The 18775-nt window shown below is 39.2% G+C and overlaps 1 protein-coding gene across 1 annotated transcript in view; it reads right to left on the bottom strand.

Annotated features, from left to right (window-relative positions):
- Window positions 1-12731, bottom strand: part of LOC128918091 (complement C4-like) — a 51258-nt gene extending 38527 nt beyond the window's left edge. Inside the window, exons 1-7 of the mRNA XM_054221974.1 lie at window positions 12582-12731; window positions 9234-9426; window positions 7980-8163; window positions 7169-7239; window positions 6774-6859; window positions 5299-5381; window positions 4121-4208 (exon numbers count right to left, since the gene is read on the bottom strand). Of these exons, the coding sequence (XP_054077949.1) occupies window positions 4121-4208; window positions 5299-5381; window positions 6774-6859; window positions 7169-7239; window positions 7980-8163; window positions 9234-9426; window positions 12582-12664 (788 nt within the window). The 5' untranslated portion in view covers window positions 12665-12731. The remainder of the gene's footprint in view (window positions 1-4120; window positions 4209-5298; window positions 5382-6773; window positions 6860-7168; window positions 7240-7979; window positions 8164-9233; window positions 9427-12581) is intronic.
- Window positions 12732-18775: the final 6044 nt, after the last annotated feature.

Raw genomic sequence — 18775 nt, 5'->3', positions numbered from 1 at the left:
GCTACATGGGACCTGTCATGGCCATGGCGGTGTCTTCTGCTTGTGGAAATCCTGCTACATCTCAATTCTTTAATGGCTTTTTTTGTTTAACCAAAGATTCTTTCAAATTGACCTGAGCAGCAGCACTGATCTATAGCAGTGAAACTAAAATTTCTCAGAGGACTGAGAGGCCGTTCTTACGAAAACTGCTTAAAATGCCAAACCTAATAACTGCAGGAAACAACAGTCAATATATGAAATAACTGTTAATTGCATGCATGGCCAGTTCAGACAAATAAGATCAATTATCGGGAGTTCCATATGTTGATTCTGAGGAAAGTCAGGCAGGCCTTTGTAGCACCACTAGGACCTTTTCCAATAGACAAAAGAACAGTATTGAGTTTTTCAACCCCTTTTTCCTCTTAAATAATCATGATATTAATGGTAGTGGAGTTGCACAGTCCATAAACTCAAAATTGAGTGCTGCAATAACATAAAGAGAAAATTCCAGAAAGCATTAAAATATTGAAGACGGTTATCTGATATCACTTTGTATCAAAATATCAAATAATCATGATAAAAGCTAATAATTATTCAACAGAACCAAATAAAGAATTGAAGGTGACAAAGACGAGATTAGAAAACTTGAGTTTGTTCAGCCAAGCAAAAGAAGGTCGATGCAGGGATCCGTCTGCTCTCTCAAGGTGCAGTGGGGAAAGGAGGGATCAGCACGGTGAAGGTGAGGAGCTCAAGGACAGCGGGCAGAAGACCAAGAGGGTACAAGCTGGCCAGGAATGAATTTAGACCAGAAATAGAGCTTACCAGAACTGTGGGGGGAGAATCAATATTCCACTTGGACACAGGGCTGAGGTCCAGGCAGCACATCTAGCGACTGCACCCTGCTTGTGTCAGTGTGATGAAATGAAATTAAATGAGTGCGGTGCTGCCTCGGAGACTGAGGCTGGCTGGCACAGCACAGTTCACGGCTGCTCTACTAAATCCCCCATCTTCTACGGCAGGGTGGCCACGTGCAGACCTGAGGTGGACCTTGGTCCATGCTTCCTCCTGAAGTTTCCAGGAATTATCTGGGGAGGGGGTCTATGGCTGAGGCCGAGCCTGTGCCATGCACCATCCGAACCATCGTCCGCTGAGCTCTGGGGCTCAGGAATCTTTCCTGCAACTGGTTGATTTTCTACCTAGGTGAGTCAAATCTCTTTTCTGGTATCACATTGAAATGCAACCAAAGTTCCTACTGTATGAGAATAGTTCTTCTTATAAGGAAAGCATCTAAGAAATTATATATCTCAAAGGATATTAAATAATGTTTGAATATAATAATAATAGTTTGTTTGCTGCTCTCAATTTGGAGGGTTTTCCAGAGTCAAAGACAAGATGAAACACAAATGTTCACAGTAGTGATGACACTTTAGTTACATGCACTCACATACTTCAATACTAATATTTAATGCCTGTTTAACTAAAGGCTACTGTAAGCCAAGTTACTCACATGGTTACTGTCAGTGCTCAACAAAGTCATGAACTTTAGTTGTATAGACCAAACTTTTTTATTCTTGTCTGTATATCACATTAGCAATTTTTATACCTGGATCTTTCCTCCCTTTTGTATGGACTGTCTCCTCCCTGCCATCCCCTTCACTATCAAGATAGACTATCTCAAATGAACTACTGTCCAACAGTGACTTATCAATAAGATACTCTTATACTATTCAATTATGTGTATGTTTGCAAAAGGCAACGCTCACATGGGCTTTGCCTAGGAAGCTTAATGAAATACCCTGTTAAAATTGTATGTTATTCTGTAGAATCAGTAAGTTATTAGAATCTAACCTCACCTGATAACTCCCAACATTGCCGCCTGTATATTTTTATATTATTCAAAAATAATTGTGAATAATTAACAATCAAAATACTAAAAGCGAATGGATAAAACAAGCCTTCTTAGGCTTCAAAACTACTGTTTGTTTAATAAATATACCCAGTTCACTTTCCACTATCTTGGCTATCATTGCTGCTCAGAAAATTTGCCCACTGTTTAACACTAACTACATTTAACAATACGAGCTACAATAACTTTGAATGATCCTATTTGTGGTTCTGTGTTAAAGAGTCTTAAGGAACATGGTGAATCAACCTCAAAAAGCCACGAGGTGCTGACTTATTTTTTAAGGAGCTGCTCTTGGTGAAGGTCTGACATTACTTGACGATACTGTGTGTTCAGCTCTCTGCTGACACATCAGAATTAGTGAAATAATTCTGAGGTTTTGTCTAGATAGGGAGAAATAAACAGAATAACTATTCCAGCATTATTTAGATAATGCAGAGTATCTTATTTCAGAAAATATATTTCTTCCATATCAACCAACTATCTATCTGGTGTGTTTGGCAATATTATAGACATATTATAGACGCCTACTCAATTTGATAGTAGTTGCTAATATTATTTTCTGATCTTTAAAGATATATAAAATTAGGAATACACCAAACCAAAGAAAATAAAACTTGAGCAAAAAGGTGGTCAGTGTCCTCACTCCTTTGAAACTGAAAAGATTTCTTCCAACTATGAGAGAAGGCCAGCTGCCTCCATCTGCCTGCTCTCATTTCATTAAATTGATTGCTCTCCAAAAAAAGAAAAAAAATAAAGGTATCGAGTTCTAATTTAGTCACCATAGAGACACTAATTCAGACATCTGACTTTTCACACAGAGGTTCTTTGGCTTCAGAAAACATTAACTTCTGTTCAAGTGCAGTATCAAGTTTGGTTTTGCCTATTTCTAGCATTTTGGCTTTCATGAAGGAACTTCACATACTCTTTCATCAAAATTATGCCATTTTTGTGCCAGGATTTTAAATTTTTTTGCACTGAGTCATCTTTAAAATAACTTTAAAATCTAACTTTAAATCAAATTTATAACATCTGAATCAATGCCACATCGAACCACTTCACTTAAATGACTGGCACGTAGATCCTGGAGTTAAAAATCTCATAAAAATATGTCCTACGGAAGTCATCAGTTTTAGTTGCATGAGGGATGATTTTAGTGAAAAGGGAATACATCATCAGTTCTCCAGACAACTATCTGATTTCTTTCTCCACCTTCCCAAAGTACAAGGTGGCCAAGATATTCCAATCATTTTGGATTCCAGCTAAGCGGTAAATAAAAGACGAACATTCTCCTAGCAGGCAGTGGTTTAGTATTTCCACTCCTAAGAACCCTGAAAATTCAACAGCCAAGAGGGCTTGGTATGTACTTATAATCCATTTTTAGACCATACAGCAAATTTAGATTTAGACCTGTCAGTGTGGGATCAAAAATAGCAGAGCCACACAGCACGAAACATTCAATCCAGGTTCAGTCTGATTCTTCAAAAGTATTCAAAATATTTTGATGGGTTAAATTTTCACTGCCTGACTTTCTAAGAGATAAGGTACTGTATGTTTGATGCCATCCTGATTTGATATGGGATCAGGTGTAAGTCATTCTCCACAGAGCACTGCCTTGTGGTTTGGCCAGTTTGAGAGCTTTGTAGCCATGTCTGATTCAGACTAGTGTTGTCCTACTGTGCGTCAATGCACATGTCCATAGACATGGAAACTCCTGTGATCAACTGTATTAATTCACCTGGAAGCATTTCTACATAAAAACATTACTCTCAAATAAGCACTAGCTTATTACTTCCAAACTTCACCAAGTTTTGAGAAAATTTCATACCCAAACTTGAATCCGTCTCTACTTGGATTACATTGAATAGCAACATCTGAGGCTTTAGAATGTTTCTAAATGTTTAAACCAAAAAAGTATAAGGAAAACCAGGTTGTTGGTTTTCATGGAACCTTACCTAGCAACACAGAGGAGAGATCTAATCCATCACCTTTTTACTATTAAACTAAAATATTCAGAAAATAGTGTACCATTTTGATTACCACCACTTGGACCCAGGCACCGCTTTACACTGATGTCTCAAGTTAGTAGTGGAAACAGAGAGTATATAAAGTTAAAGTCAGATTCCAGTAAAGCCAGAAAATGACCAACTGTTAATGACAAGGAGAAGAAGAAGAAGCTGCAAAGTTCATTATCTACTTATCTGCCTCCTAAACCAGCCTCCATCTGAGCACACCTACTTTGCCTCAATATCAAACACAAATTTTTCACTCCAGATGTGGTAGTATGGCTGAACTGGGATGAGTTTGACTTCAAAAGATGGAAGTTCTGCATGAAAAAAAAAAGACTACAAGTCATGACATGTCAGTTTCAAACATACCTTAAACTTCTGGCACATGGCAACACCCACTGAGAGGGTGCAGTTGCATTAGCGTTTTAGGTTGAATCACCAGTGCACTTCTGAAGCATATTTCCTGATCATCTTCCCTTAGTCTGGTTTGCTTCAGTAGTGGAGCAGTCTTTGAGCACACAAAATGGATTTCCAATGAAAATAAGTCAGAAGATGAGCTCCCAACGCTAAGGGGCATTAAGTACCCTGGACTAGAAGCAGTCTGAAATAAACCCACCCTGAAACGGGTTGAGTGTGGACACGAGGTCCTCAGCATCATGTGTCACTCTGCAATTTCCTCCTATAAAGCCAAACTATTTGCTACCATAGATACAGCCACAGTAACTTGGTCCTGGCTGTAGGTGTTTGCAGAGGATGCAGTAGTCTCCACTATTCTGTTACATCCACTAGATAACGCAAAACCAGTTTGGTTAAACAGATTTTTCATTTTCTTTTGCCTTTAAGAAAAAAACCAAACCCACACTACATTTTACAAGAAAGCATAAATATTCAGCGTAAATAAATCAAGCCATTTCTTACACCAAATTGTTAAATTTCTACATTTTTACTTTTTCCACAGTGTCCTTACTTTTCTTTAAAAAAGATTCTCTGAGTACAGGAACAACTCTAATCAACTTCCAAAGTGAATTCTACTGAGAGAAAATAGGTAGCTTTTTTTCTTTCATTCCAGACTTTACTGAAAACTTCAGCCAGAATTGCAATGATTTTAAAATGGATCTCATGCCCATTTTTTTCTTCAGTAGGAGAGCACTTCCAAAAAAGGATGTTTTGTGAAAGGTGTTGAAGTTACTAAGTCTGTATAAAAATAAAGTTTTTTTTCAAATATAAGTGGAAGGCACACAAAACCAGAGTTCTCCTTCTGTGCATCAGAGATAGCAATGAGGCACTGAAACACTGTGAATCTTGTTCTTAGTAGCTAACTACAGACAGGTTTAATTACTGCAGTATATCTTTTAACACATAGTGATGACTTCATATATTTATAATGCAAATTAAACATTCTCTTACCATAATTTTTAACTTCAAATTCAGCAGAAACATTAGACATCTCATATTGATGAAACCAGGCTTTGATTGTCCACGTTCCAGGCCTAAAGTTCAGATTCAGCAGAAAATTGTTAATTAGGATTACTCAGATGTTTTACGATGCTAATATATTTAAATTATCACTAAATGCCACTATTTTCCTTGCTTTGATCTCATCCCAAACTAATTTATTAATGGCTTTCTCTTTGCTGGGAGGAACCAACAATGTATTTCCAGATGTCATAGGAAACACTCAAAAAGACTTTATGAGTCTAATATCATATAGATACCACAAGATACCATATTGGCAAACCACACATAACACGCACTGCCTTTGAAAATCCCACAGAAATAGAGAACTCATCATATATTTCCTACAGCGTATCTTCACTGTGATGTCAAAATCAATCTAGCACGCAAGAACACACAATATTAAGTAAAAAACACTTCACAAACTGAGCCCTTACAGAAGTGCTGTTCTGAATATAGTCATATGGTTGAGCAGATATGCAAGTAGTTTGCTAAATTGTGCCTTACCAGGATGAATGTTGCTAATTGCAGCACATTAACATGTCTCCAAGATGAGGTGCATAAAGGTAGAAAGGTACTAACTGTAGGCTCAACCTCTACTCCATGGTGAGAGACAATTTTGACAAGAGAATAGAAGAGACAGAGACAGAGACAGAGACAGAGACAGAGACAGAGACAGAGACAGAGACAGAGACGAGGAGAAGGGAAGGGAAGGGAAGGGAAGGGAAGGGAAGGGAAGGGAGGGGAAGGGAGGGGAAGGGAGGGGAAGGGAAGGGAAGGGAAGGGAAGAGGAGAAGTAATTCAAGCAACTCAGCAGTTAAAAAATCTTAAGTACTGAAGTACTTCAACAGGTAAGGGGGATGCATCTTGGTGGGGTTAGTCCCCCTCACTTTAGATGTTACACTGTGAGGTCTTCGATATGTGTAAGTCCCCTCTGTCTACTCTACAGCCAATGGAGAGCACAATGCTTCTTTCCAGTGCTGAGGCACGATACATCTCATCCTGACACAGGCATTTAAAACAGGTGAGATGAATTGCAACCTAGATAGGTGAATTTCTGTCCAGTGTCAGAGAAGGGAGTGGAGGGTAACCAGCTTGGGTGTAGACCCCAGCACAGCAGGAGGTTCCAGGGCTGGTTCCAGAGCAACCATGCATGGTTCCCTGCTCTCGTGTGCCGACAGTGCACCGTGGTACTCCCCAGGTGTAATCAAAGCAAGACAGCTTTAGTATACTTTGTGTCTCTCTGCTGTTTGAAATAAAGCAGACAATACAGAGCAAGAAAAAAAGCGGAGACGAAAACAGGGGGGCAGAGCAGGAAGAAGGGAAGGGAGGGGCAGGACTCTTTTTTTAGCTTGAAGATAGTTCTGCTGCAAGAGGCATTTTGACACATGAACTGTTTTAATGCACAAAGCACAGCAGTAACGTACTCGGCAACGTCAGGTATTTCAAAGTTTTCACTGAACGCTGTTTTTATTTTCCGGTCTGACCTTTTAACCACCATTCCTTTTGAATTCTGTTGAGAGAGAGAAAACAAACGTAAAGTTACATACCAGGTATCAAACATTTACGTCCGAAAGCTCAAGTTCATATACTAGTCCTAAGGAAGAGAAAATGCTCTGCTTGCTTTCCTACTTTCACATGTTATGTTTCCCTCCATCCTCCTGATTTTGGCCAAAAATGAGTAGATATATCTCACAATGTATAAATACTGATTTCTGGAGAGGAGTCATAGCTATAGTTTTACTCTTGGAACTTTTGTGGAAGATTTTCATAGTTCCTGTGCTGAAGAAGAACTCATTAACAGTGTTTTTTGTATACTTACTAGCACAGCAACTGTAACTGTGTCCTCTGTTGGCCTCATAGCATTGTCCAAAATGAAGATCCTGTATTTTACTGTTTAAGAGGAGAATAAATGTGTTCACACATATATTTCATGCCTTTCTAGACAGTAATTATTACAAGCTCTAGACTGAGTTACTGAATTTAGGATAAACCACTTTCTTTTAATGAAAAGAAGCCTGAGAAATTACAAAAAAGAATTGCATTTTTCCGTAGGTTTTGCATGTTACTTGACCAACCACATTTTTTTTTTAAAGAAATAAATTCTGAAAAATCCTCAGGGAGCTTCACTCACTTTTGTATTCCTTCTGTAGTAAAGGCCTGCAACCAAACTCAAGACCTTTTTTGACTTCCCTCTCTAGTTACTTAATTAAATTGTTAAGTAACAAAACATTTGTGGTCTTAAAGTGAAAAGGATACTTATTGCTGGTGTTACATGCAGAAGCAATAGGAGGTTTTAGGTTTTTTGCAGGTTTCTCACAGTTTTGTTTTCCAAAGGAAAGTCATTTGTAAGATTTTTGAACAAAAAGGAACCGATTTTGTCTGGCTCCTGCTAGAAGAAAGAATGACTTTTTGACTCCAGTGGCATTTCCCCATGATTTGCTGCAATGTGCAGTGCAGACCCTGGCTGCAGAAGGTGAGTTTAAAATCTGGACTGGTTGGTCAGCACAGAGGTAGGTGGGGTTAAACAAGAAGGATTAACATTAGGAAGGATCAAATCATTATTACTTTTTCTAATCATGCCCTTGTAACATCTGTATTCCACATCTGAAATGCTGCATTTGTATTTTAACCTTTGGAATTTGGTGTGTATATAGGCTTATCTGTCTGAATGAAAATGTAGCCTTTCTTGGAAGACAGGAGGATGCGAGTGCTTTGAACGGTCTCCTTATGAAGGTCCCTGCTTTCGGTGACTAGCAGAACATGCGGCCGATTACTCTTCTTGAACAGATCCCGTTGCAGAGGCCCCGGCTTGACCTGAAGAGAACAAAAGGAAAAAGCCCACAGAGTCAGATGTGAACCTGGTACCTTCGGAGACACACAGCTGAGGACCAAAAAGAGCTGAAGTGCTTAAATAATTTTATTAGCACTATTGAACAGAAGATACTCAATTATATCTTTCTTATTAGGTGTTACATCTTTCTTACTGGGTGAACATTTCTCTTTAAGTAGAAATACTATCTAATCCCCCATTTTCTGCCATAGAAATACACATTCTTCTGTCCAATGGCAATAACTCAAGCCCAGTGACTTTTCTTTAGTCTACATGCACATTAAACTCCACTTACCATGTCATTTGGAAGCTGTAGCAGCATCCTGTAATCCTTCACTTGCTAAAATCTTGGCTATGAGATTAGAGCTTTATCTCATGCAGGCTAATATGATGTTTCTAAACATCATGCTCAAGAGAAACCTGATTTGAAAGCTCAGTTTTTTGCTTTGGGAGTAATCAATCAGAGCTAAACTGAGTCTTGTTGTGTGCTGTTTTCCAACCAAATAGCTCAAACTAGTACTCCTGGACTAAATGCTGCCAGACTTCACAGAGTCATGTCAGAAGCAAATGATGCAAATCAGGATGTAAAGAAGAATTAATCAACTTACAGGTTTGCAGAAACATCACAGGCTTTGGTTTGAGAGACCGCACATTTTTAAAGGTTTCTCCTATTTTGTACAAATGGCCAGTATGCCAAAGGCATGAATGCAGTCTTAGTTTAAGTGATGCAGAACAACAGTGACAAAACAACTAAATGTTTTTAAATTTAATTTCATCGCTGATCTACAGCGATGAAAAGATCTTTCATCAGCACGTGACAAAACTTTGAGCTTGCTTGTTGGGCACAAAAGAGCACTCAATCACCACTGAAATTATATTAAGCGATGTTTTATTAGCTGGTTGGGTGAATAAGGTGCTGCTGTCATTGGAATTGGTGTTTTGTCATCTGTCTCTAGGGATCAGAGTTGTCTCTGTTCCAACATATTCGTAGTACAGATTTTGTGTTTTTTATCACCAGATGAAAACATTAACATCGCTATAATGGTAGACTCACCATTACTCTTTTCATCTCTTGGTAGTTGTTATTTTCATTAAGATTAAAGATGATCCTCTCTGACAGGAGCTGATTTTTTGTCTCATCTTTGAAGTACGCAGTAACTTGCACAGGGCGCTGTGCTCCGTGGACCTGAACTGTTATTGTCTCATGTGTGCCCAAATGCACCACATTTGGGGCAGTAATAAGAAATCTAAAACAACATAGAAACAGATTGTCCAGAATGTATGTTGATTTTCATATAACACGAGAATGTCCAACCAATACAAATTTTAAAGAAAAAAACCTCAGACTCTCACAGAATAGTTGAGTTTGGGACTTGTGGAGATCATCTAGTTCACCCCCCCTGTTAGTCAAAGTAGAGGTTAAAAGAGAACAGTTTCTCTCTGACTGATGAACAAATTCTGGACCATCAGATTTAGGTCCTACAAAAGATCAGTCCCTATAGATAGAAGAGAAAAAACCTGCAATAGGTCCCAGGAACTGCCAATGCCATTTATAGCCTGGTTTAACTCAGAGAAAGTTCTATAAACTCAACTTTCTGGAAACAAAACCAGGCCATGCATTGAGACAATGAATAGATATTAATAAATACATATTTGATACTACAAAGTCATGTATCTTCATGTACTAGCACCCACATTACACCGGTTTATGTTTCAATATGTTAGGAGTAATCAATTTCCTATATAACCATATGTATGGGGTTTCAAGTGAGACCACAGCCCTGGAAAGGGCTGAGTTGGAGGCTAAACTGGTTGAGATTTAGCTTTTTCTTTTTATTACTTTCCTTTATTCTTAACTCTGCTCTGATTATTTTCTGCTTCTTGGTAATTCATTTTGTGACCTTTAAAATGTACACCATCATTCTTGCCCTCTTTTTTTCAAGTATCTTTTACACACAAAAATCAGAGCACTATGTGAGGAGCTATGTCTTAATCATAGAATCGTAGAATGGTTAGAGTTGGAAGGGACCTTAAAGATCATCTAGTTCCAACCCCCTGCCATGGGCAGGGACACCTCCCACTAGACCAGGCTGCTCAAAGCCCCATCCAGCCTGGCCTTGAACATCTCCAGGGATGGGGCATCCACAACTTCTCTAGGCAACCTGTTGCAGTGTCTCACCACCCTCACAGTAAAGAATTTCTTCCTAATATCTAATCTAAATCTACCCTCTTCCAGTTTGAAGCCATTACCCCTCATCCTATTGCTCCACTCCCTGATAAAGAATCCCTCCCCGTCTTTCTTGTAGGCCCCCTTTAGGTACTGGAAGGACACTGTAAGGTTCCCCCAGAGACTTCTCTTCTCCAGGCTGAACAACCCCAACTCAGCCTGTCCTCATAGCATAGGTGCTCCAGCCCTCTGATCATCTTCATGGCCCTCCTCTGGACTTGCTCCAACAGGTCCATGTCCTCCTTATGATATAATGGCACATACAGAAACAACAGTTCGGAGGTCAAAAAAGCTGCTTTTGGAAAATGATTATTCTGAAGAAAGGTAAATGGTTTTACCATTAACAGAATGGCTTGGCTGAACTCTCTTCACTTTTTTTTTAATGTTTCTGCTTTCTTAAATTTATAAAATGAAAGGTGAGGTTTAGAAATAAAGGAATAAAGCTGATATGGTTTTTTTTCAAATGAAACTCAAATTCACTTCTCTTTTTTTTTCTGATTAAAAAACGGTGCACTGTGAAAACAGAATAAAAAGTATCTCTCTCCTTCCATATGATTAGTGAAATGCATCATAGGTGGTCTGAGTCTTCACACTAACATAGGGATCTTGGGAAAGAAAAACAGAACAGCCTTCAATAAACATTAAAAAGTTTTATCATTTTTACCTATATATTTGTGACAATACTTTGTAATGTTTCAAGTTTACAATGAATGATGAAACTTGTCTTTCAGTTACATCTACCCTCATACAATGCTTGATCCTGATCTTTCTTGTTTTCATTTGCCTAATTGTCTTTTCTAATTCATTAATCAGGCAGGTTTGGCATCTATATACATTCCAATGCTTGAAATTTGAGAAGAAATTTTTCATTTTCAGCTGTGATCATTGCATTTTCTCAAAGGCATTGAAGCGGTTTTATTCTAAAAGTGTCACTGCATCATCCACTCAGAGTCTGTTGGCTTTAGCAAAAGGTGAGTGAACTTGTATACAAGTCCTGTCCTTGCATAGGGAAAAGAGATCACAACGCTTGCCCTCTGCCATAGTCCACAGAAATTTAGGGTCTTTTCTTTACAGCAGTATAGTTAGTTGTTTAGAAGTTTACCTATGCAATACCTCGGGCAGACATGGTCAGTAGCCTGCACTACCCATAATCTCAGGCAGGCAGACACAAGCCTTGTCTCGAAGTGTCACAATATTTTCCTGACATAATGTTCAGTATCATATACCTAATACATTCATCATCTTGTGTTTCCCACATCCAATTACCTCAGAAAAAAACTATCTCAGTCCCCATTTCCACTAAGATTTTATCACACAAAGCACACAAAGCCTGTGCTTTACTGAAGATGAAGTGTCCCTCAAGATGCACCATAGATACCCCAATACCAAGTTTCTGTGGGGCTGTAGTTTTTCTGCTGATGTGGACACTGGAGGTCAACACCAGACTGTAGGCAGAAGTCTACATCTGGCTAAAACCAGAAGAGAAAGAAGTATTTGGGGCTGGAGATAACCTCAAAGGTGGGCTGACACGGAAGGGGAGGAGAGCTTGGCCTGACTGTGCAAGTCCGGCTGTGTTAAGTACATGAATGCACTTGATCATGGTGGGAACAAGCAAGAGTCTCTTCTCCTATACCTGCCCTACAGATAAAGGTCAATATGAAGGACTGTTAACTTGATCCATAGGTTTTCTCAAAGAGTTACATCTATTTCCCAAACGCAGGAATTTGTCCAACTAGAAGAACCAGTATCAACATACATAAATCTCCACTAAAATAGAGGATAAGTACAGAAAAAACCTGAAGCTCTCCTAAATGTGAAATCTTTGCTTTCTTCAATGTATAAACCAATTACAGAAAGGAGAGTTCTTTCCCAAGATTTTCCAATCTGGTAAATGCCATGAACTAAAGATGAACAAGCATCAATAACAGCATGAAAAGCATGTTTTAGTAGGACATTTTAAATTATTTGTTACTGAATGGAGATCTCTCCCCTTAAAATTGCCTTATAAAGGGGAGTTTTAAGCTTTTTACTTTCTACCTATTTATAGCTTGCACAATTTTTTCAGTGGTCCAGGAAACATGCTTTGTTGATTCTCTATCAAGACAATCATCATTTCCTACTTTCTCTTTCAAGGGATCTGTTTGGAGTGAAGAATTAATAATGAAATGTACTTACGATGGCGCTTGCTGTGTATTGGACAACAGCGAACAAAAGCTCACCAAAAATACCAGCCTTTCCATTGGAAAACTCCACAACATCTGCAAAACAGAAATAACAAACAGCCACCGTCAATCTACCCTTGAGGTCCAGGTTTTAAGGAATGGGCTGATGGCACACTGCAGCAAAGAACATTACCTATCCTGGTTATTTATTAATAACTTGCAAAACCGTGCAACCAATAATGAAGGACATGCTGGTGATGCACAAATTAATAGCCTGGGGAGAGACACTCTGGACTAAGCCACAATTTTACGTTTGATTATTCATTCATTCTCTTTCCAACTTCAATATATTTTAGTTTCTGGCAACTAAAAGTCATGCGCAGAGAGAAGTTTTCACAACACTGCATAGGCAATCCCAAAATCAAACAAGGCACCATGGCTAAAAGAGTGGCTGTAAAGCACTTTTAAATGGGGACAAATGCAAGTGACAGGTCCCTTCGCTATGGTGTTACTTAGCTCCAGGCATCTCCGTGGTCCAGCAAAGGTGAGAGAAAGCTCCTTCTGGTTTAGATAGCACCAAAGGAACAGCGCTGGAAATCTGCCTGTACAACTCAGTGCCAGTCTGTAGTTCTTGAAGGCGTTCATCTGCTTTAACTTAAGTGGAAACAAAATGGATGTCTCTGTCTGAGCTACTCAGCCCAGTTTTCCTTTATGGTCAAGACTGAGAGCTTTTTCACAGGGTAATTAGCCTCAATTTAGCATAAGCACATACGAAGATCCATCAGCTGAAAGCATTCCAGACTGCAGGAAAGACACATTATGGCTTAAAAGGCAGGATACTCAAAAACAAGGGAAAAAAAAAAATCTGATGAATAACCTTTTGTGCAGGAATCAGTTTTGATCAGAGGCAAATGAAAGAACAAATTGAAACTCTCATCAGGTCTCATTTTTGCAAGCTTTTACTGGATCGTTGTCTCCCAAACATGATTTTGTTGACTCATGAGAATGGAAAAATGCCCATCTGATCTACAGGCAAGTCAAATCCCATAAATGATCACATGGCTGCCCACAAGCTCTGGGGATAAACTGCCCTTTAATACACCACATTTAAGTCCGTGTCTTTAATTCTTAGCAACGGATGTCTTAAATCAACACTCCATTATTTGCGAGGTGAATTCACACTCACAGCAAGGGCTCACTGCCCACAGTCATGTTGCAGTGTGAGGGTGAAGGGATGTCCACCTCCCCTTGCCTAAGAGACATCCCTTGCCTCGCTCTTCAGACATAAGCAGCTCCAGTAGGAGCTGCCTCAAGACAAGGAGGTAAGGGAAGTGAAGAAGGTCTAAGGTGTCAACAAACTCATTTGCTATTTTACACTGAGCGTCTCACAAGTGTGGTAGCTCCCTCTGAGACAAAAACAGATGGATGGCAAGTACTTTCTGTCTGTTGGTGGTCACAGAAAGTACCAGCAGCAGTAGCAACAAGAATGTTTCTGGCTTCATACTCATATCAGCAAAAGCTAAGTTTTGCCTGTTCCAGGTATAGGTTTTTTCCAAGAGACAGGCAGTTGCCTTCACTCTTCCTCTTCTGGCTTCCACTCTCACTTCAGCTGTCAGTCAAGAGGGATGAGGTGAGGAAAGGTACTTGTGGGTCCTTAGCACCCAAATCCATTCTCTTTGGGCGATGTTTACAGGAGATCAGAAATGGGAACTGTTAAGACCAAAATGATTTTCACTCTGCGTCCCCTCTCCACCCTCTCGTTCCCTCTGCAGTTATGTACTGACAAAACTGATTTATTTCCATGCCAAAAGCACATCGTCTTCCTCAGGGCCTCTGGCCTCCCAAACCCAGGCTAGCTGGTGAGCAAGAGATTTCCACCACGAAGCTGATCTGTGCTCAGGACAAAGACAAAGGTTTAATGGAAGACGTTATTTTGGGAACAGGGTTCATGCTCTCCCCGGGGAGCAGAAGACTCTTGTTGAACTTCCAGTGGGTAAAATAAGGACTTCTCACTCTTGCATGAACAAAGAGAAGATAACGGGGGAAGTTAATTAAGAGCAGCACTAGCTGTGGAGCATGCGAAGGCTCCTGCCATTTTCAGAGGCAGTTCTACTGCTAGGTCTTACATGGCTGCCATCCAAAGTTGGGGCTGACGCAATCACTGAGCAATCTCAGTCACTAAAACAGAACAAGAAAGGAGTATGAGTGGCTCCTTTATTTTTGCTTCAGACAAATAAAAAATAAGGAGAAAAAATAACCAACATCCGCAAGGTCAATGCCCTTTCCTTGAGGAACACATATGGAGTTCTCCCAGCTGAAAAGTCAACAACTTGCAGAAGACTGCAACACAACCAGCATGGATTTCCTACTCCTGAAGTCACAGGAAAGGCAACTCTGCACTGTGGGGTCACACCAAAATCCCCTGTTGTGCCGGTTTTTATCAGAGGGCAGGAGAGGGGCTTTCCATTGTCCGTTCTGACTTGTTTGTCAGGGGACCGAGGTCTATTTGCACAGCTATACAAATAGCCATGTATGAACTCACAGTAAGATATTTTCACAGACGTTTTTTTAAAGGGGACCTTGCAAAAGCCTTTTTTTTTTGCTTTCACTTCTTTTTAATTGGATTTGCACGCTTTTGCTTCCTTGTGAAGTATGAATACATATATGAAGATGGGTAGATGTGGTGCTTAGGGACATAGTCTAGTGGTGGTTTTGGCAGTGTTCGGTTAATGGTTGGATTAGATGATCTTAAAGTTTCATTCTAACATAGATGATTCTATGATTCTATGAGTGTACATAACGGCTATCCATAGCAATATGTTGCATAACCATTTTATGCTTGAATTTAAGGAGGTGTTCTGTCTCTTAATAAAGGCAGTTTTAGCCCAAAATACAAACCAATAACTGTAATTAAATAGGGATTTTTCTCATTGTCTCTTACATACATAGAAGTGCAAGTGTATATATAACCATTTATAGACTTCAAATTCCTTATGCTTTATTTGTCTGTCTCTATGTTTGTATGAAATGATTGTTACACTGGTTGTCTAGTACCACAGATTCTTCAGACTGGCTGGGATTGGGATTTCTAATACAAAGTAAAATATTCCAGTCCAAAGCCACATTAAAACATGACATAATATAATGAAATTAAATGAAATGAATAAAATAAAATGAAATAAAATAACATAAATTATCTTGGTTGAAGGTCTCCAGCACATGCATGAAAGACAGAACACAGAAAACTCACCCTAAAATAATGTGTGCATCTGTTTTTTTTCTGAAGGCAAAGTCCTTTCCTATTTACTCATCAGCCACTTTTCACCAGGTACAATATTGATTCTTCAGTTGACCCCCAGTCCAGTACAGCATGTGGAAAGGACAGTCTGGGATTGATGTATGTGTAAGACAGAACTCAGGGAGACAAATTTGCTTTATTTTGAATATAAACTATCTCTCCTTTCAGTAACTTCATTTGAACTTTGTAGGTTTTCGCAGTGTTTTGAGCGCCAGCAGCAGTGTTTGGTTTTTGTCTTGAAGCGCATCCAAAAGCCTTTTTCCCCTTAATCTGCCTAAATACTAACAAGACCAAACCCTCCTTTCACTTTCCTCTTGCACTTTTTCAACTCTGCCTGGCAGAAGGGTACAAAGGACCGCTTCACAAAGCATATTTTACAAATAAGCGCCACGGTGATATCCTCTTTTCTGGGTTACAGGGAACTGTGACAAACACAAAAGGCAATATTTTACTTCTGACACTTCAGAAAATTAGATTTTAAAATCCTTTTTTAACAGCAGACCATGAAGTGTGGGCCTAATTTCAAAAGTTCCTTTTAACAGCAGCATAACATCTCTTTAGCATGAATACAAATTGAAAATGTAAATTGAAACTATACTTTTTTTTTTTTTACCGTAATCTAGGTTATGAATTAAAAAGTTAATCTAGGCTCTAGTTGCTTTTGCCGTGAAAAATTGTCTTTTTCATCTATATTTTCTTCAAATGTTCGGCATTTAGTGCTCCTAAGTGTATCTGCTGAAAATAAAATAAAATAATTCTATTTAAAAGAGGAAAACCTATATATGCGTGAGCTTTTCTGCTCTCACTGAGGAGTCTGGGTTTTGGGGGGATTAAGCAATGAGCTTTAATTTTTCCTCATGGGTTCCTCCATCATTTTCCCAATGGGTAGGCTCAATTCTGTGATTTTCTTAACATAGTGTCAAAAAAAAAATTAGGCTTTTTTAAAAATGTAAAAAACAGCACTTTTTTTTTTTAATCAAGCAATAATTGCATTATACTACTGACATAATATTACCCCCTACTGTAATAATGCATCCTGGGTTTTTTGCCAGATACCTTTTTTAGAATATCAGAGCTTTTGGCATCTTTAAGAAATGTAGGTCAAATTTAATAAATATACCAATCAGAGCCTTGCTAAGAGAAAAAGCCATTGGATGGGTCATGGTCAGGAGAGGAGGAGATGTCTGAGCATGCAGGTGGCTCTCTCACTTCAGGAGAAAGCAAAGAACTGCTGGAAATGAGGAAGAAAACACTGGCCTGGATAACACAAGGCTTTTTTGGTACTGCCATTGCACCCGAACACCCTGACACTCTGTCTGGAGTCTTAGTCTCAAATCCATCCTTGGTGCTTTGTTTGTTGGTTTTTTTCCTTTCAATTTCATTATAAAACCCCCAAACTACCCAATTTTTCTTTGTTACCAACTGTAACAAATACACATTACCTACAAAATTTAACATATTTCAAATATTTTTGTCTTTCCCAGCTTCTCCATTCTTCTGGAATGTAATGAATATAATTGTCTTTTTAGGGGATTTTTTTCTTCTCCTTTTCATGGGAGCAAAAGATAAGAATAAGTTAAAAAAGCAAACAGCATCTTGAAAGTATCAGTGGCAAAAGCTAAAATTTTAACTAGCTGAGAAGAAGAATAGTAAAAGTTCTGTGGTTTTGGGAGCATACAATGAAATCAAGGAAAACCAGCCTTCTACGCAGGCAAAATTTAGAGAAGTAATTTATAACCATCAGTGACCCTCATTCTCTGTATTTCCTGACTTGTTAAATCAATGTTTCAGATGATAGAACAATTGTACTAAAAAATACTTCACAAACAAAAGGAGAAAAAAAATCACTTACCATGTAGAACCACAGCCAGCCACGTGCCTATCTGCCACTGGCAGCTTTCTTTCCTTGTTCCGATCTGCAAATTAAATCTAAGGCATTCGCTTCACCCCGTAACTCAGAGAAACATGAGACACAAGAAAGCTTCTCCTTTCCCAAGCCTGGGACAAGGCTCTGCTGTGACCTCCGTTGCACTCGAGCCAAGTTTAGGTCAGGTCCACTGGCAGCTCAGAAGCTGTCCTACTTTTTTTGATCCCTTGACTTGAATGCTCAAGGATGAAATTCAAAGAGAAAGGGGAAAAGGAGACAGGATATGAGTGTCAGGAGAGTTTTATTTTTTATTGTAAAGGAGAAGCTGCTTAGTTACACCACGTTTTGGTGTCAGGAGCTGCAGTACCTCCCCAGGCAGCAGGCAGAGCATTTGCTCTCCTGTTATAGAGGAGTAAAATCTGTATGACTTTTGTAGCAGCTCAGTGGGTCAGTTATTCAGGTAACGTCTGCTGATCTCTGCTTTCTGCAGAAATTTAGCCATGGAGCTCGGACCCTTTGCAGCCATCAGCTTTTTAGGCAGTTATTTGGATAAACATTGTGCCTTTTTGTACTGTCAGGGATAGGTGCCATACCCAGTCTGGACACAGTGGTCGTAGCAACAATCTTCCCTCTTGCTAATCCAATTTTGCCTCCAGCAAAATAATGCAAAAGAAGACGACTCAGCTGCCCTCTCAGTGGCTTAGGTGCAGAGGGGAATATTGATGCCTTCAGAAGGGGACTGGCTGGAAGTCCCCAATGCCCTACTGATGGTATGTGGGTCAGACACACTCTGCCCAGATTATATAGTTTACATATTGAACCTACAGAAGAAATGTGACCACAAAGGATGTTTTCATTTATTTAGTCAACACGTCTTGGAAGAAGCATGAATCTGCCCTTGCTAATATGTGAGCGCATGTCCTGCTATGTATTTTTATGATGTGGGTCTCATTTTCAGGCCATTCATGCTCGATTTTGACTTGACTCCTGAATGACGAACGTGAATTTTCAGTTTTATCGGGATGCGGTTAAAAAACATCTC

This window comes from Rissa tridactyla, chromosome 1 (assembly GCF_028500815.1).
Source record: "Rissa tridactyla isolate bRisTri1 chromosome 1, bRisTri1.patW.cur.20221130, whole genome shotgun sequence".
NCBI classification, from domain to species: domain Eukaryota; kingdom Metazoa; phylum Chordata; class Aves; order Charadriiformes; family Laridae; genus Rissa; species Rissa tridactyla.
This window is presented reverse-complemented; position numbering and strand designations above follow the sequence as displayed.